We start from the raw sequence: 25,766 nt of genomic DNA on the forward strand, positions 1-25,766 counted from the left end.
AGTAAAGACCCTGTCCACCTTCTACAATAAAAGTTAAGCCGTCACAGGTGTGCAGTTACCAAGGCAGGCCCCCGGGTTGATGCAGCTGTGATAACTTACCCCGCTTCTGAGTTCCACTGGAATTACCTTGACAAAACTATTTCTATTTCAAGTACCAGTCTTTTGAAACTGGAATAAAGAGCTAGTTTTCATTAAGTACAAAGAGGGAGGAAGTAGCTCAGAGATACCAGCATTATGTGAGAATCTTTATTTTGACATGTAAGTGCAGTATAAAAAATCTGACCCAAGAAGGTTTAAAAAAAAGTAAAAATAAATATGCTTACAAATTACTGTAGAAATAATACAAAAGAGGGTTAAAATTCTCAGGAAAAACCAAAACATGTCCAATTGTATAAAGGCTCTTCCCCTTCCAAGAAACGGGAATAAAGCTGAAGACCCAGTTTGGTTTCGCTGCTGAAAAATGTACAAAATAACTTAGAAAAACCAGTAGAGGTCAAACGTTGTGAGCCCACTATTTGTACCTGCCTACTTTTGATCTGGGGAAAGTTGTTAACCGCAGAACTGATGGTAGGACAGCCTAGAGTTCTGTATCTGGGAGTCCCTCCTACATTAATGTTCAAGTAAAAGCTGAAGAAAAACAAGCCCTTAGTGAAGTCTGACCTTTGCAGTTCGCTGACCGGATTTCCTCCATTGTAGTGCTCAAAATAGTTTACTTCTTGGCCAGCAGAGACATGGAAGAGCCTGGAAACACTGCCTTTAGCAAATGCCCGCTGCCTCTTCCCAGGCTTCTTGGATCGGGCCGCACGTCAACCAGCAGTCTTAACAGAAATGCGAGGTCTGTGCGATGTAGCAATGTTAGCTGCACCTGGAAAACCCTTGAGTTCGTGGGAGATGAAGGAAAGCACCAGGGTTTGCCCATCTGTGGCTCAGAGCACACTTTGTTCCTTTGTAGGCACCTGGGCACACTAGGGGCTTTCCCCCTCAACGATTCTCCACCTTAGTGCTGGTTCTGAGGGGTCAGCCAGCCCCTCGGAGGATGGATGTTTGGAGAGAGCAAGCACACATGAGCAAGCAACCCCTAAGTCAAAGGCTTAGTCACTATCCCAGGTTTCAAACCTAAGACCTCAGGACAGTCTACGTACGGATTGCAAATCTGTAGAAAATGGCCTTCCCTCACTTCCCTTTCATCCCACCCAAAGAAAAAGAGGGAAATCAAATAGCCTCAGGAGATTGAAAGCAAGAACCTTAATGATTTAGAAAACAATTCCATCTCCTAGGCTAGTTTTTGGGCAGAAACAAGTAAATGCAGTAGTGACTATCCACAACTTGCCTGTAAGAATTCCCTGCAGAAGCCATTGAAGAGAATGGACAGTCTCAACGATGACCAGCTTGGATGTGAGGGTTCACTTAGGGAACATTGGAAAGCTTTCCATTAAAGGTGATTGTCAAGAACTGTAGCCCAGAAGTCACATGCTACTCAGCTGCCAAGAAATCTGTCCGAGCAGTTCCAGGACTGTAGCCAGTTTGGTCAGAGGCTTTTAATAGTTTTTATCCCATGTGCTGCGGGCAGGCTTGCCTGTTGCAGGGGATCCTATGAGAGTCCCGGCTTGGTCTCAGTCGCCACCTCAGTCGTACCCATGAGGGGGAGGGTGGAAGAGGTGACTATCAGTTTGAGGTGAAGTCTGTCCAAGACACAGCTGATTGAGAGAGGAGTTCTCAAGTATACAGGTTGAAATACCTAAGCCATCACTTCCTTTCTGAGCATACTGGGGTTTAATCTTCCTGGTAGATGACCATTTGACCTCCCCCCGAGAGATCACAGACAAGCTAATCTAGGTGTCTAGGCAATTTCCAGGTAGAGTGCATTCAGCCCAAGGCCTTCAGTGTATAGCCCATGGCCTTTAGCACCACCACCAATGTTTGTTCCTCCTGGCAGACTTTCCTTTTTGACATATATATATACACACACAAATACACACTTAAAAGCAGTTCAGTGCTAACCTCCTGCAAGTTTGGCTCATCCTTGGGATGTTGAGATGTGGAATGGGGTACATCACGTAATAAAGCACCATTCCTGGACCCTGTTTTCTGATGCCCAGAGACCAGGCTTCTGGGCGTTGTATTTCAGGCACAATCTTATTGCATTGATAACTAGATTGAGGAGGGGGACACATTACTTAGCTGGGCCAAATCTCAGAAATTTTCCCACCGCCTCTGGTTGTGTTCAGGTGGACTAAGGGAACCCCTTCCCACAGGCTGTCGTTGCTCAATTACCTATCAGAAGTTGCCACTGAATGGAACTTACTGTTTGTTTTAGCACACTTCTGAGTTCCCTCTGGATTCCGTGGGAGGAAGTAGAATCCTTCCCAGAGGCCACTGTGTGTGCACAGGCAAGCAGTCAGGCAGCCGGAAAACGTAGACACCTCCTCTGCCCCAGAGCTGGACTTGCCTTCTCTAAACTGTCCCAGGTTGTACTACAGTCACTGTTCTTTGCACTTCAGATTTGTCCTTTGGACCATTAAGAAACTAAAACAGCACTCCCTCCTCCCTCCCACCCTGTCTTTTCCATTCCCCTTCCCTCCCTTACCCATTGCACTTTTCCCGCTCTGCTTGGGGGCTGGGTCACACCTCAGCAAAAGGTAAGCTATACTGTTCTGGCTTCTTCCCGCACCGCCGAGCAATAATGGCCAGATACAACATGAGGAGGGCCACCCAGTAGCAGCCATACAGGATGGCCCCAGAGACAAGGAAAGCTAGCTCTGTCTCACTGAACAGATCCTGGCAGTAAGCTGTGTAGGCCAGCCCCCCAAGAAGGACGGCCACCCAGATGGACACAGGGATGAGGCCAATGAAGTTCACCACAATGGTTTTTCGGCCAGAGGTGCCCCAGCCAGACTTGTTGATGGTAGCAATGGCAAAGATCTTGGCTGGCAGAAGGCTGGACATATAGAGAAGGGAGTAAAGGGACATGAAGATCATCTCTGCGTTGCCCCGAAGGAAGCAGGCATAGGTAGCCTTGATAATGCCCACCAGCTGCACCGTCAGTAGGAAGAGGAGAATGTTCCAGATGCGGCCCCGGTAGAAAAGCTGTATGACCGTGGCAATAAGGAAGAAAGGGAAGAAACCTGTGACCACTGATTCATAGGTCATCCAGAGGTGGTGCTTGTGGAACCACAGAGAGTTGTAGAGCCACTCCCGGAAGTAAGACTTGCTCCAGCGGGTCTGCTGGTTGAGCCACCGAAGGTACTTGGTGGGGGTCTCTGTGAGGCATTTAGAGCGTGCTGTATACTTAGTCCTGTAGCCGAGACTCAGGACTCGGTTGGTGAGGTGCCGGTCGTCCCCAAAGCTGCACTTGCTGCCCAGGAACTTCTGATGGTACCAGTCCTCCAAGAATCGCTGAAGGAGGCTATTGCGGTACATGCCCAAGGGCCCACTAATACACTGCACGCAGCCAAAATAGGACTGGCAGGCGCGCTCCACGTTGAAGGCCATCCAGTACCTCACGCTGCTCAGGAAGGAGATCCATGAATCGTACTTGTTGAGGATCTGCAAGGGAACCAGAGATGCTGGGCCTCCTTACCTGAGAACATGAGCCCCAGGAGGCAGAGACCAGGAGGCCTCCCTACCCTCCTGAGCTCTGTGGCCCAAATCCTGTTCAAATTCCTGGCCATGAGTGCTGGCCCAGCCAGAGCTGGGAAACCAGAAGCTCAGAGGAGCCAACCACAGCCAGTCACTCTCCCCAGCACCAGTTCCACCTCTCCACTGTGTCATCTATACTGACTGTCCCAATGAAGTGGCTCTAACAGTCAAAGCCACCTTCAGTCTCAGGAGGCAGCCTGTGGCTGTGCCTGGAGAAGAGCTTAAGAAAGATGCAAAGCAACACCCCAGCCAGCCATCCTGCCCCTTCCTGCAGTTGGAAAGCTTCTTGGGAAGACGTGCTATGTTGCCAGCAGTACCCTCTGGAAGAACATCTGGCCCCTGAATCTTACCATACTGCCCAGAGCTCTTCAGTGCAACTTCCCTAAGAGCAAGGGTTTCTCAGGGTCTAACTTTGGGGGTACTTGCTGCATCACCAGCCAAAAATGAAGCACCTTCCAGGATCGATGGCCTCAGAATACTGTGCCCCTCCCAGCAGCATAGGCTCCTACATACCTATTAAGTGGTATCTCCCCACCCCTGGGGTTGAAAAAGAACAGGAAGGCAGTTGGGTAGCAAGTGAGCCCTTTGATACCAGTGAAAACTGTCAAAGGAAAAAACTTGCCTCCAAAATTCTACGAAGTCAAGATGCCCATTTCCTCAGCATATCCAATTGGATTTGGAAGCAGAAAGAATCCAGACCCCAACCCCAGGAATTACTTCTTACTTGGACATCTCCCCCGACACCCCCTACTTGGGGGTCCTCCTCCAGGACTCGAAGCATCTCGATAGTGCAGGCTGGATCCAGCACAGTGTCAGAGTCACACACCTGCAGAGGGAATGCACTGTTAGTCCATTACAGGGACACACACACACGGCCGCTCACTGGCACATAACCCCCTTGCACGTGATTCACTTCAAGCTACTAGGAAAGGGATCTCTGCCAAATAGAAGGAGTGAGATGCATGGTAAAGGAAAGTAAGATAAAGGAGAGTTCAGATACCAGGCTTGACAGCCACTAGGCTGAGAGAATCCCAGGAGACTGTCAGTGCTGGGCCTGGAAAGGGAGAAGTGATTAGCACTGGGATCCTCAGAGTTGGTCTTAAAATACTTCTCTGGGGTCTTTGTGAAGAAAGAAAAGTCTTTGAAATCAATTGGCAGGCATAGTGGCTAGACCACGGCCAGCAGACATTTCTCAGAAGGCCAAGAAATGCTCTTGCCAGAGGCTGCTGCCCAAAGCTCTCTCATAGGATTATTAAGACCAGGGTCTTCCCTGTTTCAGCCTCTGGCCTCTTAGACAACCCGTAGCCTAAGTGGAGGGTGTATCTAACCCAGTCACAGGCCCTCTCATGTGGCTGCCAGGCCTTCTTTGCTCCCTTGGCCAAGTCTCAGGCCAGGGCACAGTATGGCCAAGGCCTATTCTCACCTGGCTTGTCTGGATGGGCATGGAAGCTGGCAGCAGTTGCCTCCAGTTAGAACCTGGATCAAATCCTGCCCGTCTTTCCTAGGGAGGCTCACAGTTGGATTCTAACAGGTAGCCTGTTACTATTATTAGTTGAACCTGGGCTACAAACACCCTGGTGGCTGACTCCTTGTCTGTTTTCTAGAAAATTACTGAGATGGTACAAAGAGCCCAGATAACCATTGGGTAGGGGAGCCAGGTTCCTGACCCCTGAGAGAGCCAAGAACAGTATCCACAGAGGAGCCCACACCCTGTTCTGCAAAAGCCTAAAAATCCTTTTACTAAAGTTGCTGAGAGTCCATTAGCCTACAGGAAGGGAGCCGTCCTCTGCACTCCAACCCAACCTGTCTCTCCACGTTGGAAGACTCGGTGGCCACAGCCAAGCAGCAGAAAGCAGAGGAGGAATCAGGCAGAGCCATCACAGCTGCTCCCTCCTGACACGTTACAATACAGGCCCAGACTGGGAAGGTCCCAGAGCCACCTCAGCTCACAGGCCAAGCTTCCCAGTGCTGCTGGTCTCACGACTACTTCCTGCCCTGACACGCTGTGTCTTCATGCTGCTCAGCTTCCTTCACTCCAGGGAAGTCTAGCTTCTAGCTGAGCAAGGTTAGGGAAGTTAAAGCTCTTGGCTGCCTGGGTTTCCCCACTGGCTGGAGTAGGGTTATCTCCCAGAGAGGGAAAGACACCATCAGCAGGGCTGCCCCAGGGCCAGAGCCAGAGAGAAGGGCTGGCTCAGGTGTGTGATCCACAGAACACTCAGGACAGGAAGCTGTGTGAGAAAGCAAGTTTTTGAGGATTTTATGCTTCAAGGGAGTAGATGATGAAGTCACTATGACTAGAGCATGTGCCAGGGCTCAATGGCTTTTTCTAAGCTTTCTGAGTCCCCAGGAAAGTTTCAAAGGTCCCCTGACCCTAGCTGAATTGCAGAATCAAGAGCTGCCTCACACCCCTCCCGCCAAGGCTGAGGAGGGCCTTGAGCGTAGGAAGACAGCAAAAGACAAATGTACCAACTCTCATGCAAGGATTCAACTTTCCAAACAGCCAAAAACAAAAAAATCTGTGGCAAGCTAATTTTAGGTGATACAGTATAGAAAATTTAAATATTGGAGTACTCAACATGCTGTCAGCAAAACTGTGTTGGTACGTAGGTGGGTTACCGTGGCAGTCGCTATTCATTCAAGCGGTGGTCATGTGTGGAGGAGGGCAGGAACAGAGTGGAGAGTGGGTTCTGGACCAGCAATCTAGGGTCCTGGGTGTCAGTTTCTACTTGATACTGAAATGCGTGAGCTTTCATCAGTCCTCTCCAGGTTTTGTTACTTGAAAACTGGAGCAATGTTAACCTTGTCAACAAAGTAAAATTTCCAGCCTGGTGTCAGTGCCCCCTTTGACTGGAAGCCAGGCAGGGTCTGTTCAGGGTCCTGGCCCTGCCAAGACAGCTGCAGAATCGAACTGGTGGTTGATTTTCACCTGTGTCCCTCCACCTCCCAGACAACCTGGCACTGGGAAGAGGAGGACTTTTTCATCCCTAAATGAAACAGCATTTGAGTGCTCTATGCATGATTTCTTTTGCTCTTCCTCACATTTCCTCATGAAGACTCATCCCCATGTTGCCAGTGGTGAGGCAGTATTGCACAGTAGACAAGGACTGGCTGCCTGGGCTCAAATCCTGGCTCTGCACCTTACTGCTGTGTGACATTAGGCAAGTGACTGAGTCTCTGTGCTTCAAGCACAGCTTCTATAAGTGGAAATAACAGTACTCATCCCCTAGGAGTATTATGAGGATTAAAAGAACTAAAAGGTATGAAGTGCCTACAACAGTGTCTGGTATGAAGAAAATGCCATATACATGCTTATTATTGTTGGGATTCCCAATCCAAAGACCTGCGCAAAATCACAGGGCTAAGTAACAGCAGAACCAGAACGCCCTCCCAGGCTTTTCTGACCACAAACTGCTGTTAAGAACCATTATGCCTTACTGCCTTCTTAAGTGCAGAGGAGGAATGTGCCTAACACAGGAGACTAGACTGGACCAGAAATTCCTGAGGGGAGTACACCTGGCTGGCTGGCCACGTCGCACGTCCACATACCCCTAGGGAGGCACACTTACCTGGATGTAGTCCACCGAATCACCAAGGGCCTTGAAGGCCGTGTACATGACCTCTCGCTTGCCTCCCCACTTCTGCATGATGCACGAGAAGGTGCTGGCCCGCACCACATCCCGCACACGGTCCATGCCCTCCTGCAGGCTTGCCTCCGTCTCGCCCTCACCCGCCTCATGGAAGTTGCTGCGCCACACAAAGAAGCCGGCTTGCTCGGTGCCACCGAGCACCTCGTGGAAGATGTCCAGCATGTAAGCATCCTCCTGGCGATTGCCGTCCACCACCATGACCACCTTGAGGTCGCGGAAGGCGATGCGCTGGGCTGAGCGCAGGCACTTGCGCAAGTAGTCAGGGTCCTCCTGGTATGCAGCAATACAGAGTGCCACCGAGCGCCGCATCGGTGAGGGCAGCTTCAATGGCCGGCCTGCCCGCCGCATGCGCCGGTGCTCCAGGAAGGCAAACAGGCTCTGGATGAGCAGGTGCAGGCCCAGGATGGCACCGTACAGCCCGAAGGACAGGTAGTGCTTTTCTGTGTGGATGAACTGGTAGCCTGTCACATAAGCTGCCAGGATGCCACCCAGCACTGCCAGGGCAAACAGGCTGGTGCCCACCACACGCAGGGCTGTTGTCAGCTGCACCGGCATCTGGTGGGAGAAGGCAGGAGACATGGGGTCAGGCAGGGGCCAGTGGGCTTATTTTTCTCTGGGCTTGGCTGGGGAGATGACCCATTAATAAAAACAATTACCATTTATTGAGCATGACCAAAACTGCAGACTCAGAAGCCAGACTACTGGGGTTCAAATCGCAGCTCTGCCACTTACTATGTCCTACCCTTAGTTTATTCTTCTGTAAAATGTGGATTGCAGCACTAACCTCCCAGCATCTTTGAGAATTGACAGGTTACATATGTAAAGCACTTAAAGTAGTACTTATTGTTAGACAAACCAAAGCCAGAGAGAGCCATGTGATACCCAACTGGTGGATGGCAAAACCAGGATCTGCCTGACCCAGAGCTCTCATAGGCAAGCTTCAATAGGAGTGAGCCTGAAGCCAGAGGCAGCCCTGAGCACCTGAGGGGCCTGGAAGAGGGAGGAGGAGGGGCAGGTAGGCAGCTTCTATCTGCCCTGTGCCCACTAGGGCATTGCACAGCCACCAATGAGGCCCATGAAGAAAGTGGGGAAGGAAAAGATGAGAAACAGCAGGAAACATTATGGGTACTGGGGGGAAAAAGAAGGGAACAGCTTCCCTTTCTAGAAACAGCTCAATCAATTAGAGAAAGTTTCCCTGTGTTCTCTGCTTTCTCACCTTTTTCTCATTTACTTGAAAGGCAGGAAAGAAAGGGAAACCAACCAGAAAAAGCAGACAAGGGAAAGACGAGGAAATGAGAACTGGGGTGTGGACAGCCCTCCTGGAAGCCCAGCTCTGGGGCCAGAGGGAACTGCAGCCACCACTGCAGGAGCCAGGGAGGTGTGGCTACCTGGGAAGCCCCATCCACTTGGTCCTAGTGCCTGCATGGAATGTCTGTGCACGTCTCCCTGCCCCGCCACTCCTGGAAATGCTGCCAGATTTTGTTTGCAACTAAGTCAGGGCTTCTAGCATCTGCCCAGTTGGAAACAGCTGTGTTTTAATGAAAAGATCCAACCACAGCACCAGAAGACTTGTGCTTGAGAAGCAGCTTTACTATCTCCTATCTGCTTGACCTTGCCAGAGTTCTGAGACTTAGTATCCACCGCCCCCCATCACCTCCGCATGAGGGAGCCCAGTGGTTTCTTGCTCCACAGGTCTCAGGTAGGTCCTTTTTACTGATTAGTAGCCCTGAAGGACTACCCAAGTGGTAAGGCTGCTGGGGGATGGGGGAAGGCTGAAGAGGACAGCTCCCTGCCCTCCATTCTGAGGCCTTCTCCTTGCTACCTGCCTGATCTGGTGCCAGATCACCTATCCTGATAGGTGCCACCCACCTTCTACAGATAATGAGGTGTCACTTCCGAGCCTGCTCCAAGTCTAGGTCTCACTTGAAACCGACTCCTGACGCCTACCTCAACACAAACACACTTCTTGCCAGAAGCCTGTTCCCCCCACCACGTCTCACATAGGAGGGATGAGGAACACGCAATCACTGTCTAAATCAGTCCGCGACTCAGGCCCCAGCAGCATTCCAGCAGCTTCGGTCCGGAAAGTGCTGCTGGCAGCCTTGCCTCTCCGGGAAGCGCGGCCTCCGGGCGCTCTGCCCCGCCATCCCGGGGAGCCTACCGCGTGCTTCCTCTGCCTGACTCTCTGCCCTCCCTCCCCCACATCTCGCACGCGCCTGTGCCCCAGGGGCCCCCAGGCCCTGCATCCACGGCCCAGGAGCACCCCAGTCCCCTTCTTGAGCTTACATGCCCTGGGGGCGCTGCCAGCACCACTGCCCGCCTGCGCTTTGGCAAAGGGCAGGGGGCGCCGAGACCAACCCAGCAAACCGCGGGGCGCTGGCGCCCCGCCTCGGTGCAGTGCCGGAGGCGGTGCCCACCAGGTTAATGCAGCCGGGAAGGCGCTGGCCACGCTTCTCACCTCACCCCCTCCACAGGCTTCCCTTCTGGCGAAGGCGGTGCCGGCCACACCCACGTGCCGGTTTCCCACGACCCAGCCGCCAAGGAACGGAAACCCTAAGAAATCAGTCGGACCAGGCCCCGCTCATCTCCTCGGGGGCCCCCGCTACCTTGGCAAAGTGCGCCTGCAGACAAAGGCGGCATCTCCGGTATCGCCGGCCCCTTCCTTTCCCGGGCGGGAAACCTTTCTCCCCCGCTCAGGAATTGGAAGTATTACCCCGGCTCCCCTACCCCGCAGCTGGAGACCCCACGTGCAATCAGGCGCTGCTTCAGGTTCTGCATGAGGTGGCCCGGCCCAGACGGGGGGCTGTGTCACCCCCAAGCCGGCGGCGGAGAACCTCTTGCCCTTACCCCCTTCGCTCAAAAGGGATTCCACGAGCTCGGACCCTGTAGGCTAATGCGCACCCGGCTTCAAGGGCAAGAGGTTGGGGGCGCTCCTTAAGACTTCCTCCCACTGCCAGACACCAGGGAAAGAGAAAACCCCCAGCCAAGGACGCACGCCGCCAATCTACCCCCGAAACTTTGCAGGGCTGCCCAGTCTGCAGCCTCTCCTGCTGACAGGTGTGCCATGCTGCGGGGCCCACACGCGGCGGGATGGAAACTTGCGAGCGGGGCGGGGGCTCTTTCCTTTGCGCCCAGCCGCCCTCCCCGTCCCTTCTGAGCCGGCAAGGGAAGGGGAGCCCAGGCCGCGGTTACATGCGGCCGTAGCCCGGCTGACCCGCAGGAACCCGGGCGCCGAGCAGCTTGGTGCCTGGACAGGTGCGAACCCCAGGGCCGGCCTGGGACTGGAAGAGACTCTAGCTAGCCTCATGCCCCTCACCGTCGTCCGCCTCCTAATCCATCCACAAAACAGGAACCGCAAGGGAGGAAGGGAGGAGAGGCTGGAGAAGGAGAGGATGGAGGAAGAAAGGAAGGAGGGGTCAGTGGGAAAGGGCTGCAGGAACCGCCGCCGGGAAGCCTGGAGATGCCGCAGCCCTTAGCCCACCTCCCAGCGCTGGACGCGGCGTCCGCACGGCCGGGGAGCCGGCGGGAGTCCGCTAGGCTCAGCAAGAGGCGCCCCTGGAACCTTGCGCGACCAGGTCCAGCGCGCGGCCCGCCCCTCGGAGGCGACTGGCCGGCCGGCCGGGCCCGCGCTCACCGTGCCGCCGGCTACCCGCGCTCCAGTGCTCAGCAGGCCCGCAGCGGCTCCATACCCCTCCTCCCGCTCCTCGCCGCCGCCGCACCTCGCTCCGCCGCCGCACCTCGCTCCACCGTGCACCGTCGCCGCCTCGCGCTCCGACTGACGAGCGCGGGCCCCGCCGAGCCGCCTTTAAGTACCGAGCGCGTCCCCGCGGGGAGAAGCGCCCTCCTCCGGCCCTCGGGCCGGTAAAGTTAAGAGTGGGAGGGCTCCCCCGAGAGCCGCGAGGGAGCACCCCCTTCCCGGTTCGACCCTAGGTACCTCCATGCGGCCGGCGCACGGTGGGACGCCGGGCCCCGAGTGGACGCGGCTCCTCCAGGTCGCAAAGACTCATAATCTCGGCACCCTCGGAAACTGGGTTCCCCAACAGAGTCAAAAGCCGAGCTCCTTCGCGCTAGTCCCGGGGCCAACTGCCCAGGGGGTGGCGGTCATTGTGCTCAACCTAGAACCCGAATTGTAGTTAACTTCCAATAAAACCCACTGGGGCTTCCAAAATTGTTACTCTCGGCTCTCTCTTCTCCCGCGCCCCCACCACCCCGTTCTAAGCCACGAAACTAACTCACCCTGCAAAGCAAGCGAGTAGAAACACCCCGACTGGACACGCGAAGGGGCTGTGCGCTCTAGAGGGTACTCCCTAAAACCCAGACAGCAGAACCTTCCTGCCGGCCAAAAAAAAAAAAAAAAAAAAAGGCGCAGAAGAGAACACTTGTTAAATATAAAAATACTGGTCAAAGAAGTTGTTAACAACTGTGACAAGCTTAGTCTTGAATTCCACAGTGGGGCGCTGATGACTTTAAGGCTGTTTGCAAAAGCTGCAAATGGTTTTGCAAGAACCTTGGAAGTTCCGGTGTCTTAAAGCCAAAACCAATTCCTCCTCCCCTTTTTTACACCTGTATTTCCGACAACCATGACCTAGGTTCCCACTGCCTTTATCACCAGGGGTTTCCAAGTTCCTAAAAGCTGGTTCTAGACTTGGGTGAGGTGAGGTGGGGTGGGGTGGGGTCGGGTGTAGAGGTGGGCAGTTGTTAGGAGAGGAAGGTTAGAACCAGCTGAACACACTTGATTTCTAAATCTTGGGAAAACTTGGAGGTATTATAATTGAAGACTAGTAAAAAATGAATTTACATGGCCTCTAGATACACCTGAGACAATTTCCATCACTTCTTCCCAAGCAGCAATAAAGTTATAGGAACCTGAACTGCAGTCTGCAAGCTGCTCCTCTCAGAAGTCTTAGGGGCTCAGGGACTTGCCTGCCCACGCTCGCTCACTCTGGCCACAGAGCTCACCCCTCCTTCCCTAAGGCGAGCAGACCTCTGGCCCACCTACTCCATCCACCCCCACCTTGCATTACAGAAATCAAATCATTTCACACTTTTGTTTGCAAAAATCATCACTAATATGCTACAAGATTTAAACATTCCTTTTTGTGTGCTTTTTAAAATTAGTATTGAATTCACAGTGGGAATGTGTTCTGAACTTCTGGTGGGCCCTAATAAGAGCTAACAATGCACAGGTGGAAAGAGAAGCTCTCAGGAGGGCTCTGGAGTCAGTTCTGCCAGTAGCTGTGTGGCACTAACCTCAGTGTCTTCATCTCAGAAATGGGATTGAATATCTATTTGACAGGATTATCATAAGTATTGAGAGATTGAAAGTGCTCAGTAAGGTTAGCTCCAGTTAATTTCAACCAGAGAATGGCATCTGTTAACGATGCTCTGGATTCTACATGCCCACCCCGCCAGGATGACACTCTGTGACAGGAAGAAATCAGTGTGTGTGAGAAATGCCTTGTCTCAATTGCATTATGGACTCCCAGAGCCCTAGGCTACCACCTCTTCATCCAGGGTCATTGTAGAGCCTGAAGGAGCTATCTGATCCTACCTCCTACCCAAATGTGCAGTCTGCAAACTTTTAGAACAGGGGAAACAAGCCGGGGCTAGGTGGCAACAAAAAACGTGTGCATCAGCCTGGCGGGGGGCAAATGCCCTGTTAAAAGGAGATGTCCCTTTGAGAGGGAGGGCCCAGTGTGGCCAGGAGCTCTGTTGTCAAAAGAAGACAGAAATCCAGATTTTTATGTGAAATCTCCTCGTTTTTAAGTGTTGGATACTAACTCAAATGTTAAAAAACACTCCACAGGCCAGGCAAAATGTGTCTGTGAGTCAGCTCCAGCCAGCTGGCTGCTTGCAAGTGACCTGTTTAAGCTTAAGGAATGGAGCAGCCAGTTTGGAAAGATCCGGTCTGCCCTCAGCAACACAGTAACATGATTTCTCTGGGTACAAGTTTCCTGGGGCTGCTCCAGGATCATCTCATGCCTAGTTAATTTCTAAGTCTCCAAATTTGTCCCACAGTGTTAGTGCCTCTCTCACTTAGTTGGCTCCAGGGAGTTTTATAGGTGGTGGGCTGGTACAGCACAACCTCACTAGTCAATTAAAACCTCCTAAATGAACAGCAGGTCCAGATGCAACATCATAAGAACAGTAAACACTCTGCCCATATCAATTGGCTTGGCCCCCTAAATGGCTTCCCCTGGGGAGCAAATTCTCATTTTCTGATCTGCAGGGCCAGCGACCTGGTGTTATCAGGCAGCCAGGAGAGTCTTTACCTTTGTGGCCAGTCTATGCCAGGGAGGATTTGCCTGTAATTAACACCCAGTTTGCCCTGCTCTATTTGCATTTATCTCTTCAGGGGGCGGTGGCTGGAAGAATCTTTCAGGGGTTAATACAATAAAGCTCAAGTTTATCTCTGCTTACCACTGGGGATTTAGAAAATAGGACTAATTCCATACTCAGTCACTTAACGTGAATTCAGAGGTTGCTGAATGGCTTTTACATAGCTTCCAGAGGATGAGCCTCCTGTTTGGCTCTGTAGTAGAAGATTCGTGCGGTATTTTAACATTTATTGAACACACACTGAAGACCTGCTCTGAGCAGAGAAGGGTGCTTTGGCACCAGGAAGTCTCAGGCTGATCTGCTGTCATCTAGATAGTTATCCATTTTGAAGACAAATACACTTGAAAAATTAAGTAACTGTACAAGGAAGTTTATAATTAAATGTTGATGAGAGAATCCAATTAGATGAGCTTAAAGATGTCAGGAAAGAGATCTCTGTGAGCTGGAATGGGCTGGGCAGAGTTTCCTGGAGAACTTGAGCTGACTGTGTAGAGGCAAGAGCATTCTAGACAGGAAGCAGAGCTTGGGAACAAGAAGGGGTGGTAGAGGAATGGGTGAGGTGTGTTTGAAGGAGAGCAAAGAAAGGCCTGGACAAAACAAGAAACTGACACTGAAGAACTTGCAACGGTGCCTGCTATGTAGAAAGTGCCTGATAAAGTCTATCTGCAGAGGAGGAGGATGCTAGGGACTGATTCTGGAGGGCCTTAGATGACTGAATAAGGAGTTTAGATTTTATCCAGTAGGTGACAGAGACCTACAGAAGATGTCTGAGCAAGGGAGTAAAACATTGGAAGTATTGTTTGAGGACGGCTGAGCCGGTGGTACTTCAGGAGTGGGGTTAGGAGACCTGTTAGGAGGCAGATAAACCACAACAAAGGGGCAGGAAAGGGCAGTGGTGAGAATTGTTGGTGCTGCCTTCAGGAAGCAGAGTTGAAAGCAGGCAGTGTCAACTATTTTGGGCACAAATGAGGGTAGAGGTGGAGGAATAATCAAGAGAAAGAGACTTGGAGGGTCAGCTTGAAGGACTGAAGGGGCCATTCTCAAAGCTTCAGAGTGTTTGAAAAAAACTGAAGCCAACAGTACCACAAACAAACATTTCACCTCCCAACTAATTTTCAAATCCAAACCCATGAAATACTCAAAAACTTCACACCCATAGGAGTCTGCCATTTGAGCTCTATTGTCATCACTTGTGCTTGAAACTGTGGGACAACCCTACCAAGTAACCAGGTGCTGCTCTGCTCTGCTGGTCTCCCAGTGATTGACTGGGCAGTGAGAGGCGGGGAAAGGATGGATGTTCTAGCTCCAGAGGCTGCCCCCTCACCCTCTGCCCTCACACTTCAGTGCTCCACCCTGGCATCTAGCCCGCAGTCTCTAGCGAAGCAAAGCAGAATGGGGGACGGCAGCCAAGCCACCAGGTCTCCCCTAGTCCCTTCAGGCTTCATCCCATCAGCATCTTCTGGGGTGACCACAGTCAAAACCTCTTGAAGCTAATGAAGGTGAATTTAAATTGGCCTCCAAGGAATAACAAGTTATGTCCCCCAGCTGACTAAATAGGGCTTTCTCCTCAAGGCAGCTTCACCTGCAATACTAGTTAATACATAATTCAAAGTGGAAAGTGTGTGCCTTGACTACGGTGAGGCAGCTACTACCAAACAAAGTTATCCTTTCATAACTCTCCCCTCTTACCGACAAGTACTCTGTAATCAGTACCATTTCTAGGTGCTATGTTTGAAGAAGTAGGCTTAAGGACTTTTCTGTCCTGCAGTTAGAGTGGTTAGATTTTAACTCCAGTCTCTCTCTCCTTGGGTGGAAGAATCGTTTTCATTTCAAATTAAGGGGCCTCTGTTCTGCTGGAGATAGAGCAGCCAGCCCCTACCAAGGGGCCAGGTTCTTTTATGCTGGCTTGAAGGTCACGTTTCGAAGGGCACAGGGGACCGATAACCAAGTGTCAAGTCAGACCTAGAGATGCTTTTCTTGGAATCCTGAACAGAAAGAGCTCTTCCTGGTCATCTTTCCTTTCTCTCCCTCCCAAGGTGAATGGAGAAAGAAATCCGGAAGACAATTTTAAACCATAATCTACCTTCTTGGTAGAATATTGTGCAGCTACTAAGTATAATGTTCGTGAAGAGAATGTGGGAATATGCAAATATGCGTATAATACAATGTTAAGTAAAAAAGGCAGGATACAAACATTGTCACGTATGAATGACTACATTTATGTTGTTTTCTTTTAAATCCTTTGAATTAAAAGGCAGGAGAGAAATTCATCTGGATATTAAGATCAGGTTTGGGTGGTGAAACAACAAATTTTTTCTCGTTACCTTTTTCTCTGTATTCTCCAAATTTTCTACTACTAAGTATAATAATTTTGTAGTGAAAAGGTATTTTTAAATGATATAAATTGTGAATCCACAGAATTTCCTTCTAAGCTGCGGTTGGGTGGGATACAGTCCATATGACACATGGGTTCATGTGAAAAAGGTTTGGCAACCCCAGTCTACTAAGAAAGCAGTAGTATTGGGAAGGCCAGGATATAGGATTTGTGGTCGCCAAAACCAATAATTTGCTTCATTTAAATCCCTCCCACTATTCCTTTGAGAGAATTTTACAGGGAAGCAGGGAGGATGTAGAGCTGTCCTTGCTATCCAGCGACTTTGAGAGAATTATAAAGACTCCTTCCTCCTGGCAACACAGCCATGAGCCAGGTCACATGGTTTGCCTGGCACAGCCCAGCTGGTATCAGCCCCTACTCAGCCCCTTATCCAGGGTCACAGTGATCCTAAGGAAGGGAGGCAGGCACACTAAATGTGGGCTCTAGGAGTGCCTGAATGCTTCTCCCAAAAAAAGTACTTCCAAGAACAATGATGTCAACAGCATTGCACTCCTGCGTGAGGAAGCCCTAGGGAGAGGCTGTCTCCTGTGGGTGCTGCAAACCTACCCCCATGCAGTTACCTCTGGGCACGTCCACACCCACACATGCACACAACACACTGTACACAAAACAGACACACGCATACTTGCTCATGACACAAGTGCACACTCACTTTCTCAGACCCAAGTGGAACACAACCCCAGTCTACAGTCCCAGTCACAGGATCCTCAGGAGGGGAACAAATCGCTTAAGGTAACCTTGTTCCAAATGCATTTAGCTCTTGTTACAATAACATCAACCACAGTTCTTAAATGTGCTGGCACTTCTGCTTATGCCCTTTTTCTTGATTAAAGACACCATTAGTCACTGTCACAGAAGAAGGCCAAAGCTGGATCCCCTATAAAGCAATTAGAGAATAGCCAAGGGTCGGGGCAGTTCCCATCAGCAACCTCGTGGGGAAAGACCCCCCCCCCCATAAGTACGTCCTACTCTCAGATTTTTTTGTTAGGATACCTGCCCAGCGCACGTGTGCACGCACGCACACACACACGCTGCCCTTCTTGTCTTACCAGATAAGATACTGCAGTGGTTCTCATGTCTGGCTGCTGCACATTTGACTTTTAAAACCTGGGTAGCTTTTTAAAAAACACTAACACCTGGACCCTATCCCAGATCAATTCAGTCATAATCACTGGGGGTGAGCTTGAATTTTTAACTTTAATTCCGTAGAAGATTCTATTGTGCATCCAGCACTGAGAACACATCCTGAGGATTCTCCTTAGCTGGTTTGCAAGTGCCCTTCTGGCACCGGGAGGACAGCAAGAGAGCCAGCCAGTCCCAGAGGTGAGCTCCAGAGAGCACGAGTGTCTCTCCCTTTACCTCGAGCACCTTGCCTGCCACACCTGTTTGAATTAACTGACCTTAAAACCTTAACAATGAACCAACCAGAAGCCAGAAGACAAAAAGGAACAAGAGAAAAGATGCTGATTTGAAGTAGAAAGTAGGGAGAGCCAAGGAAAAACACAGAGGACAGGACCAGCTGGGCAGGGTCAGTCCCCAGATCTCCGAATCTGCCTGGACTTGGATTGACAGAATCTTAAAAGTTGGCAAAGGTGCCTCCAGCTTTTTCCCAGGAGAACTGGAGGAAAACCAGGGAGGATGGAACTACCATAAACAACTTGAACTGGTATTTGTTTACAAGTGATGGGACTACTATACATGGGGGGCTTCTCCTATCTAAAGAATGGGTAGGGTAGTGGATCTGGGCTGCTCTATTTTGGGGCGTGAAGTCCCCATGACCCTCCCTCTCACATGGTCCTGGCCTTGGCCGCAGAGAAACATTCACATGGCTGATGCTGGAGCCTTCTTTGCAGTCTCTGAACAATCCTGATAGAGTGTCTTTGGAAAGTGTGAGGGGGACTCACCCCAGGCCTAGTTCTTTGAAGCATCAGCACCATCCTTCTTTCAGTAAAGACAGCCTAATTTCAGGCTGGCCCTTCCCTAGGATGAGTATGGTCACCACAGGTTTTGAAGTTTGGAAAGTGGTGTGTGGTCTAATAAACGGGTGTAGGTATGGTGGGGGCAGGGCAGGGGGAGCCTGTCCAGGTTCTAGAGACTCTGGGAGCGTGGAGCAGATGGCTTTGTTCTGTACTTATGGGTGTGATGACTCCGGTAATACATCAGGAGAGCCCCACCCAGGCCCTGTTCAGAGCAGGCTTTAGCTCTTACAGGCAGACAGTGAAGATTAAATCTTACATCATTTAATAAACCACTTAAAGGCCCAGTAGCTTTTCCTAGTTCCTCAGCAGAGATGGTGCTCCTGCAGCTCCAAAGCTGCCCTCAAACTGCCTCTCCTGATACAACTCTCACCCTCAGCCACACCCCGGCACCTCTGCGATGGAGTTAGGTGCCGGCTAACTGGTTTCTGTAAGAACTAGTGAATAAAGTCCAAAGTTCCTCTGCACTAGTGCACGCATGTCTCCCTTTCCCTCGTTCTCTTCCCATTTGCAAGAACTCATCTCTCTAGACCTTCTTTTTCCCTTCTGCAAAAGAGGGTCATTAATTCCAGTCTCACTTTTTTCTCTCAAGGACTGGTATGGAATCGAGCTATCAGTGTACACATGCAAGAAGTATATACTCAAGAAATAACAGTTTAAAATGATCTATTGTTATCATTTTGAGATACCGAAATCTGAGAACTGAAACCCTGCTTTCAGGAGGTGAAGGGGTAGAGCAAACAAAAAATAACAGCAAACCTTCAAAGGGGTATTTCTGAGCTCAGATTGGAGTTCACGGGAAGACCTGCTACATTTTCTATGTTGCACACACACAACATGGCTCTCTGCCTCCTGTGCCACCAGGAAGGCAGCCTCAGGTCTCCTACCTCAGCCACCCCAGGAAAGAAGAACAAGGCTTTCAATGAGCAGTTTATGAAAACTGTCAAAGTACAGGAGCAGGCGGGCTGGGGAGCTTTAGTAAATCTCTTTTCCAGCCGCTGGGCAAACTACAAGGTCAAACACAAGATGTAACAAGTTCTGGTGTTTGAGGTTGGGTTTTTATGTACACGGGCACTATTTGGTGGGAATCAGGATAGAAGTTTAACTTGACATCCAGTCCATTTGAACAAGCAGTGAACCATTTGACCATTTGAAAATATTGTGTCTGTTGGGTAGCAGCAAAGCACAGTGGCTAAAGGCCCAGCCTTGGGAGCCAGACTGCCTGGGTCCAAATACTGGTTTAGCCACTTCTTCCTATGTAAGCTGGAGCAAGTAATTAGCCTTTTGTGTGTCTAAGTTTTCCCATATGTAAAACAGGGATAATGATAATACTTACCTCACAGGCACAGTGAGAGGAGTCAGTGGATGAATACATGTCAGATGCACAGAACGTAATAAGCTCTTTGTAGTGTGAACTGATGATGATGGACAAGGAGGCAGAGCTACAGCAACCATTCACCCTGGGCTTTACAGGATGAACCCGAGACTCTGAGGGCCATCAGACCCCACGTCCCGAGTCTGGTTTGGGAACCGTGGTCATTATCCTGCGGACACCACAAACCCCATGAGAAGGCCCACCCTAACACTCAGGACAGAGTCTCTACTAGAGCTGAGAGCCTAGTAGAAATGCTTCTGACTAGACGTGCAAGGGCCCAGGACTTCTCTCCAGGATGAGTGCCTGTAACTGGCTAAGGCTGCTGGTTGCATGCTTGCGAAGAGCACTACTGTGCCCCTACCAAGCCTGTGGTTTCCGTACACAGAAAACTCCATCCCCTGAAGGTTCCCTGGTCCTGAATTATCTAGAGAATGGTGTTAACACTTGGCTGTGGAGACTGAACCTGCATTTCATGGCTATTAATGCAAGTTGGCCATGGATGGAGGGGTGGAGATCAGCACAAACGTGTTGGTGGACAGTTAATGCCGAAAATGTTTATAACTTTTTGAACCAGCATTCTGACCTTAGGACTCATCGAGTAGAAACACTTCCATTTGCAAAGAGTTATGTATGTTTGACAATCACCGGAGAATCATGGGAAATTAGAAACAATTCAACTGACCATCAAGAGACAAATGCCTCAACCAGCTGTGGCTCACCTATGCAATGAAGACATGCCACCATTGCAGGGGAGAGGGGACTGTGAGTACTGGCAGGACAGTATCTCCAAGGTATGTGACTAGGAAACAAATGCATGGGACATTCTTTATGGTAATAATTCCACTTTTGTTTTTGAAAGCAGCAATGTATGTTAGTATATATTTGGAAAAAGGGTGAAAGGAAAGATCTGGAGGGATATACACCAAACTGCTGGTTGGTGGTAACCTTGGGGTGGGAGTGGAGGTGAGGTTGTGGGAATTCTTTCTATGTTACATATACTTTAAATGTATAATTTATATGACATATGTAATTAGCACGCATGCGCACACCACACCCACACATACACACGCAGCCAGGGTGTCTGCATCTGAGGGCTCTGCCCCTCCTCAGCACTCTGAGGGCAGAGCGCCAGACAGCATGGGCATCACTCGGCAGGGGTCAGCGGAGATCAATCGACTGCTTGACTGCTTCGTGGGTCCCTTATGCTGGGGCTCATGCGTGAATATGAGCCCCTGAGTTTGCTTCCCAAACTGTGCTCTAGGTGAAAGAGTTTTGTTTCTATACTTGTTTCGGAGGGGAGAGACTTCATAGGATTCAACTGATGTTCAAAAGAGTCTGCCTCAAGTCCTCTGGAGACGGGCCAAATCCCACCAAAGGGGAATAGGTTACTTCCCTGTTCCACGATGTAGTTATGAGAATCATCCAAGCTTGTAGGTAAAAAATGACCTTCCAAAGTAAAGGAAACACAGAGCAAGTGATCCTGCTATTCCATGCCCCCCGCCATGGACTGTGGTGTCACGGGGTGGGGGCAGGTAATACGTGAGCCCTCCCTTCAGGCTACTGAGCCCTGAAGAAGTGTGAGGAGCGACAACAGACACCCTTCCAATAGATGGGCGCAGCCCCTTCCAGGGCTGATGGTGCAGGTCTGCGCTGCCTCCTCACCTGCCAGCCCGGGCGTGCGGAGCACAGCTCCAAGCCCTGCCAGCAGGGAAAAGTGCAGGAGCCGGCATCCTAAGACAACTCCCCAACCCCCAAGCAGGCAGAGCAGTGCAGGACATAAGAGGTGCGGCGCTGCAGGGAGGCTGCCGCGGGTGACTGCAGAAGCTCCGTGCCTGCAGAGCTCGCTGGAGGACACGGCTGGGCCCTTAGAGGTCATGCCTGCTGCTGTCCAGGGGGCAGGGGAAGAAGACCCCCCTCCCCACCACGGTCAGGGCGGAGTGGCTGCCTCCCACAGCCCACCCTGGAACTTGGCTCCCGTTTCTGACTCCCTCCCTTGCCACTGAAATTCCAGCTGAGCTTTTGGATTTCTGTGCAGAAAGACTGCAGAAGCCAATCTGCTTTTGTCCAGGTCAGATGAATCATCCCTCAACCAACTGAACAACTTTCACATGTCCTGGCCTTCCCCGTCCACTGCAGTGATCATGGGCGAGTCACAGGCAGGTGACAGGCAAGGCTCCATTCACTCAAAATCTCAGAGACAAAGGGATGGAGCAGGGCGGGGACACAGGCCAGACCAACAGGGCAGCTTACCTCTTTCTTCTGGGGCCAGTGAGGGTAAAGGGCTGCTGCCAGAGACGGGGGTAGGGAAAGGGGATGGGGCTCACCGCTTCAATTTGATTGTGCAGAAAAAAATGTGATTGGTGTGAATTCCTTTGGGCTCCATGTACTTCCCATTTTATAGTTTTTATCATCTTGGCCTCAAAGCACTTTCCAAAAAATAAGCTGAAGGGGTTTCAGGTAGAAATAGGTCTGTGGCAGGCCTCCTTGCTCATGTGATTGGGCACATCACCTCCGTGGCCCTCCCCTCCCCCCACTGCCCTCCCTGCGCTCAGCCACCACCCCTCCTTCCTCCCTCACCTCCAGGCCTTGGCACTTCCTACTCACGACTCCTGGAATGCTCCTCCCCCAAATATCTTCATGGTCAATCCTTCACCTCCTTCCAATCTTTACTCAAATATCAACTTCTCAGTGCAGACTTCTCTGGACAACTTATCCAAACTGACAGTTCTCACCCCATACATTCCTCATCCTCCTTCCCAACTTTATTTTTCTCTATAGCATTTATCACCATTTGACATTCTGCCTATTTTATTATTTATCTTATTTATTGGTCAGTCTCCTTCCACTACAATGTAAGCTTCCCCTGAAGGTAAGGGTTCTGCTCACAGCTGTGTTTCTCAGTGCCTGGTGCAGCATCGGGCACATGGTAGGTGCTCAATACATTGTTGTCATTGTCTGTGATTCATTTTCCTACCCTCTGGTCCCTGGAGGGGACTCCCTTATGCGTGGGTGGGTGGGCAGAGGCCCAGGAAAGTAAAGGAACAGAGAAGAGAGGCAAAGGAGACTATGAAAATAGGAAAAAGTACGTGTGTGGAGAGGTGAAAGTCTGTGTGCAAAGTGAAAGGTAAGAGATTTCTGATTAAACTGCAGAGCATGTGTAGAAGGGCAAGTGTGCGCCAAGAAGGAAGGACAACACAGCAGAGAGGGAAACTCCAGAATCTCCAGTAAGTCTAACCTGATAGAGCAGTCAACACTTGGGCAGAGAGCCTGGGATTTGGCTGCAGCCACAGCTTTGGGCTCCCTGTGTGTATCTTGCCACAGTGCCATCCTCTGGAGACGAAGGGACAGCAGGCCTGGAAAGAGGAGGAAGAAATCGGGAAGGGAGGGGGGGAGGGGGCCAAGTAAAAGATCAAGTCAGTGATACAGAGGAGGGTGGGTGACAGACTGCTATGCAACGGAGGGGACTGAAGGTGACAGTCCAGGAGAACTTCTGTGAGAGAGGTGAAGGGCGAGGCGAAGGGAGGAGACCGGAAGGGGCAGCAGGGAGAAGGGGGCCTTGGAGAGAGAAGAGGCAGGTGGAGGTGGAAGCCAAGCACAAAGATGTTACTGTTACACAGAATCAGACACACCTCACAGGCCTGGAAGTGTCATTCTTGCTCCTGCCATCGGCCCTGGAGTTCTGTGCCTTTTTTTTTTTTTTTTTTGAGTTTTGAGAGTTTTTATTATCCTAAAGCTCTCAATTCTCATTGCTCTTTCCCAAGGATGGAGGTATATAGCTATAGATATTGATATATCTATATATCTAAACATGGAAGAATTGTTTAACAATTTGAAAACTTTGAATATTTTTGTCATATTTGGTGTTTAGAAGGGTTCAGTAAGGTATCTTCCCCTTGAATTTGGTAACAAGGTCAGAAAAAATTACTCTCTGAAATTGATTCCATCAAAATCGATAAAGAACACTTTTAGCCACTTGCCAAATAATCCAAATTAAGAGGCAATTTATTAAGAGGAGATAAAGGACTAGGATGCTTGGTGAGGCAATCTCTAGACTAGGTTTTTCGACCAGAGAGTTTCTCAGTCTCATCAAGCTGATCAACTAGGATATGTTCTCAAAACTGGAAAGCATTTAATGCAAATACTGTTGTAAGTTAAGCCAATTCTCTAATAGATCCAATCTGATTATCTTAAGTGGGCTGTATGCAGTCTAGTTAGAAGAAGTCCAAGGAACAAGAATTTCTAGTGTATATCCAGCTGGTCCAAAAGAGAGTCTCCTCTGATTTGAAAACCCAATCCTGATTTTTCTAGACACCCTTGATTTGAAGAATGGAGGTTAATCCAGGTACCTTAGCAGAATAGAAATATTCCTAACTGCCTTTGTTCTAATTCTCTGCTCACTAGGCCAACCTGTGGGACACAACTATCTGTGAGTTGGCCTCTTTAACAGGATGCCCACCACAAAGGTTCTAAGCTAAGGGCTGTGTCTGTAATCTGGCCAGAGGAAAACAGCCTGCTGTTAACTGGCAAGTGGGCCTGCTTGTAGACAGATCCGTCAGTCACCTGAGAGTTTGGGGAAATTGTGTTTTGGTTCCGGTGGGCCTGGTCACCAGAGAGTGGGGGTAAAGTACTGTGACAAAATTCAGCCCTGCAGAGCTGAGGACTGGTTAAGGAGTCCAGGTTAGCCTCACCAAGATGCTGACGACGGGGAGGGCTTGTCTGAAGCAGTCAGTCATTTTCTCCTTTCTGTCTCCTCTTTTAGCTGCAATCAAAATTCAGTGGCCAAAATATATAAATAGATAAAAAGGCATCCACAGTGAGTGCTACATGTGAAATGACTTCAAAAAACCTGGCATCAGGTCACCAATATGCGACGCACTTTCCAGCAGGCATTCAGCACAAACACACTGTCTAAGCACTCCTCTGTCTATGGGAGCAGAGGACCGAAGGCAGGATTCAAACTCTCTCATCAGAGATGCTTGTGGCTCTTTTCTCCTATAATCGAGGCAGCGCTGGGCAGACAGTAGCAGAGGGAGTGAAACAAAATGGCCAGGGAGGACAAACACAGTGCTTACCCTTCTTCTCTGGATGAGTCAACCAGCTTGATCCTTTTTTCTGGAGCTCAAATCCTCCTCAGCGCCATAGCTTTCCATCTCAATGGCAGAGGACCAGATTCAGACCTGTTATTCTTTACAGCCAAGATAATTTTATTCCATTTTTGCATGTTTTGATAACGATTTCTTTCCCTCTCTACCTCCAACTGCATCTCCGTCCCTGACAGGCTCTTGAGTGGCCAAGGATGACTAGCCCTGGCTGTTCCTCATCACAAGAGGGACAACCTCACTGTGAAAGAATATCAAGATATATGACAGACGGGTGGCCAGCCTCTTCTACTCAAGTTGCAAGAAGAGAATGGTCAATCAAATTCCATCGGTTGTAAAAATATACTTCCATCAGGTAGAAATCCTTCTCTAAATGCTACAGGACAGTGAAAAATGTGCAGATTAATGGGGTCTGTACTCATTTTTCTCTTACTGCACCCACTTCAGGCTGGATGCAGACTGGCTACACAGATGCTTTAGGGAGGTCAGCCTGAAGACACACATGACCAGAGACATAAAGCCACCTCCGGGGGCAGCCATATTACCAGCACCAAAGAGGCAGTGGGGCCACCTGCTGGAAGGCGTGGGCACTGCTCTGGTTGCTTGGTTCCTCTGCCTCCTCCATGTCCTTGGGGCCTCCTCTATGGCAGGACCGTGATCTTTTTCTCCAACTTCTGCGGTGGGAACAGAAAGTTTCTCATTATCTCATCCAGCTCTTCCAGGGCTAGCTGGGCATGGAGCTTGGCCACGTCATCGGGCTCCAGACGCACCACATGCTTCAGCAGGTGGTAGAGATCCTGGAGGACGTCCCTCAGCACCTGTACAAGAGAGACAGAGTCATGACCATCTGTCTACTGTGCCAACATTTCTCAGAGCAACCTAACTGCCTTCTCTTGTCTGAGGAGTTCTATGAGGAAACCCACAGGCTCCTTTAAGAAGGCAACGCATGGCCCTCTCAGGATGGACGTGGAGTGGGGGCATCTGTACTGAGACAGGTTTCCCTTTGGGTTTCTCCTGCACCCCTGACCCCTCACTACATTGGCCTTGGGGCTGCTGCTTCCCTTTAGCCCCAGACCCAGGTATGGATGGCAGACCTCTTCCTTCAGTCCCAAAGCATGGCACAGGCCTCAGGACCACAGACAGTCAGTACTGCCCAGACCTGGCTGCTCCTGGAGCACGGTTACCAACACTCTCTCCTCCAGATCCCACAAAGCCCTCTGCGACACCCTCTGTGACACCCTCTGTGATGCCCGCAGAACAGGCAGCTATCTTATGAAACCCAGGAGGCTATTTCTT

General features: G+C 50.4%; 2 protein-coding genes across 3 annotated transcripts in view; both read right to left on the reverse strand.

The window, feature by feature from the left end:
* Positions 1-238: 238 nt before the first annotated feature.
* On the reverse strand, positions 239-24,557 carry HAS3 (hyaluronan synthase 3). 2 transcript variants are annotated; one of them, XM_010979230.3, is made up of 4 exons: positions 24,444-24,557; positions 7,206-7,841; positions 4,364-4,465; positions 239-3,546 (listed from the first exon to the last, which is right to left on the reverse strand). In XM_010979230.3, the coding sequence occupies exons 2-4, from the start codon at positions 7,839-7,841 to the stop codon at positions 2,623-2,625; spliced, it is 1,662 nt and encodes a 553-aa protein (XP_010977532.1). In that variant the 5' UTR covers positions 24,444-24,557; the 3' UTR covers positions 239-2,622. The 2 variants fall into 2 exon arrangements, with proteins under 2 accessions (XP_010977532.1, XP_010977531.1); XM_010979229.3 differs by lacking the exon at positions 24,444-24,557 and adding an exon at positions 22,607-22,695.
* TANGO6 (transport and golgi organization 6 homolog) overlaps positions 23,125-25,766 on the reverse strand; it is a 153,815-nt gene continuing 151,173 nt past the window's right edge. The window contains exon 18 of the mRNA XM_031458187.2: positions 23,125-25,288. Coding sequence (XP_031314047.1) covers positions 25,112-25,288 — 177 coding nt within the window. The 3' untranslated portion in view covers positions 23,125-25,111. The remainder of the gene's footprint in view (positions 25,289-25,766) is intronic.

Source organism: Camelus dromedarius, chromosome 9, assembly GCF_036321535.1.
Source record: "Camelus dromedarius isolate mCamDro1 chromosome 9, mCamDro1.pat, whole genome shotgun sequence".
Lineage (NCBI taxonomy): Eukaryota > Metazoa > Chordata > Mammalia > Artiodactyla > Camelidae > Camelus > Camelus dromedarius.

Excerpts from the sequence above, each read along its gene's own strand:
- HAS3 (XM_010979230.3), bottom strand. The coding sequence starts at position 7,841 with ATGCCGGTGCAGCTGACAACAGCCCTGCGTGTGGTGGGCACCAGCCTG. Across the intron at positions 4,466-7,205 it reads ATTCGGTGGACTACATCCAG|GTGTGTGACTCTGACACTGT; the intron begins GTAAGTGTGCCT and ends TTCCCTCTGCAG. Across the intron at positions 3,547-4,363 it reads GTGTCGGGGGAGATGTCCAA|ATCCTCAACAAGTACGATTC; the intron begins GTAAGAAGTAAT and ends GTTCCCTTGCAG.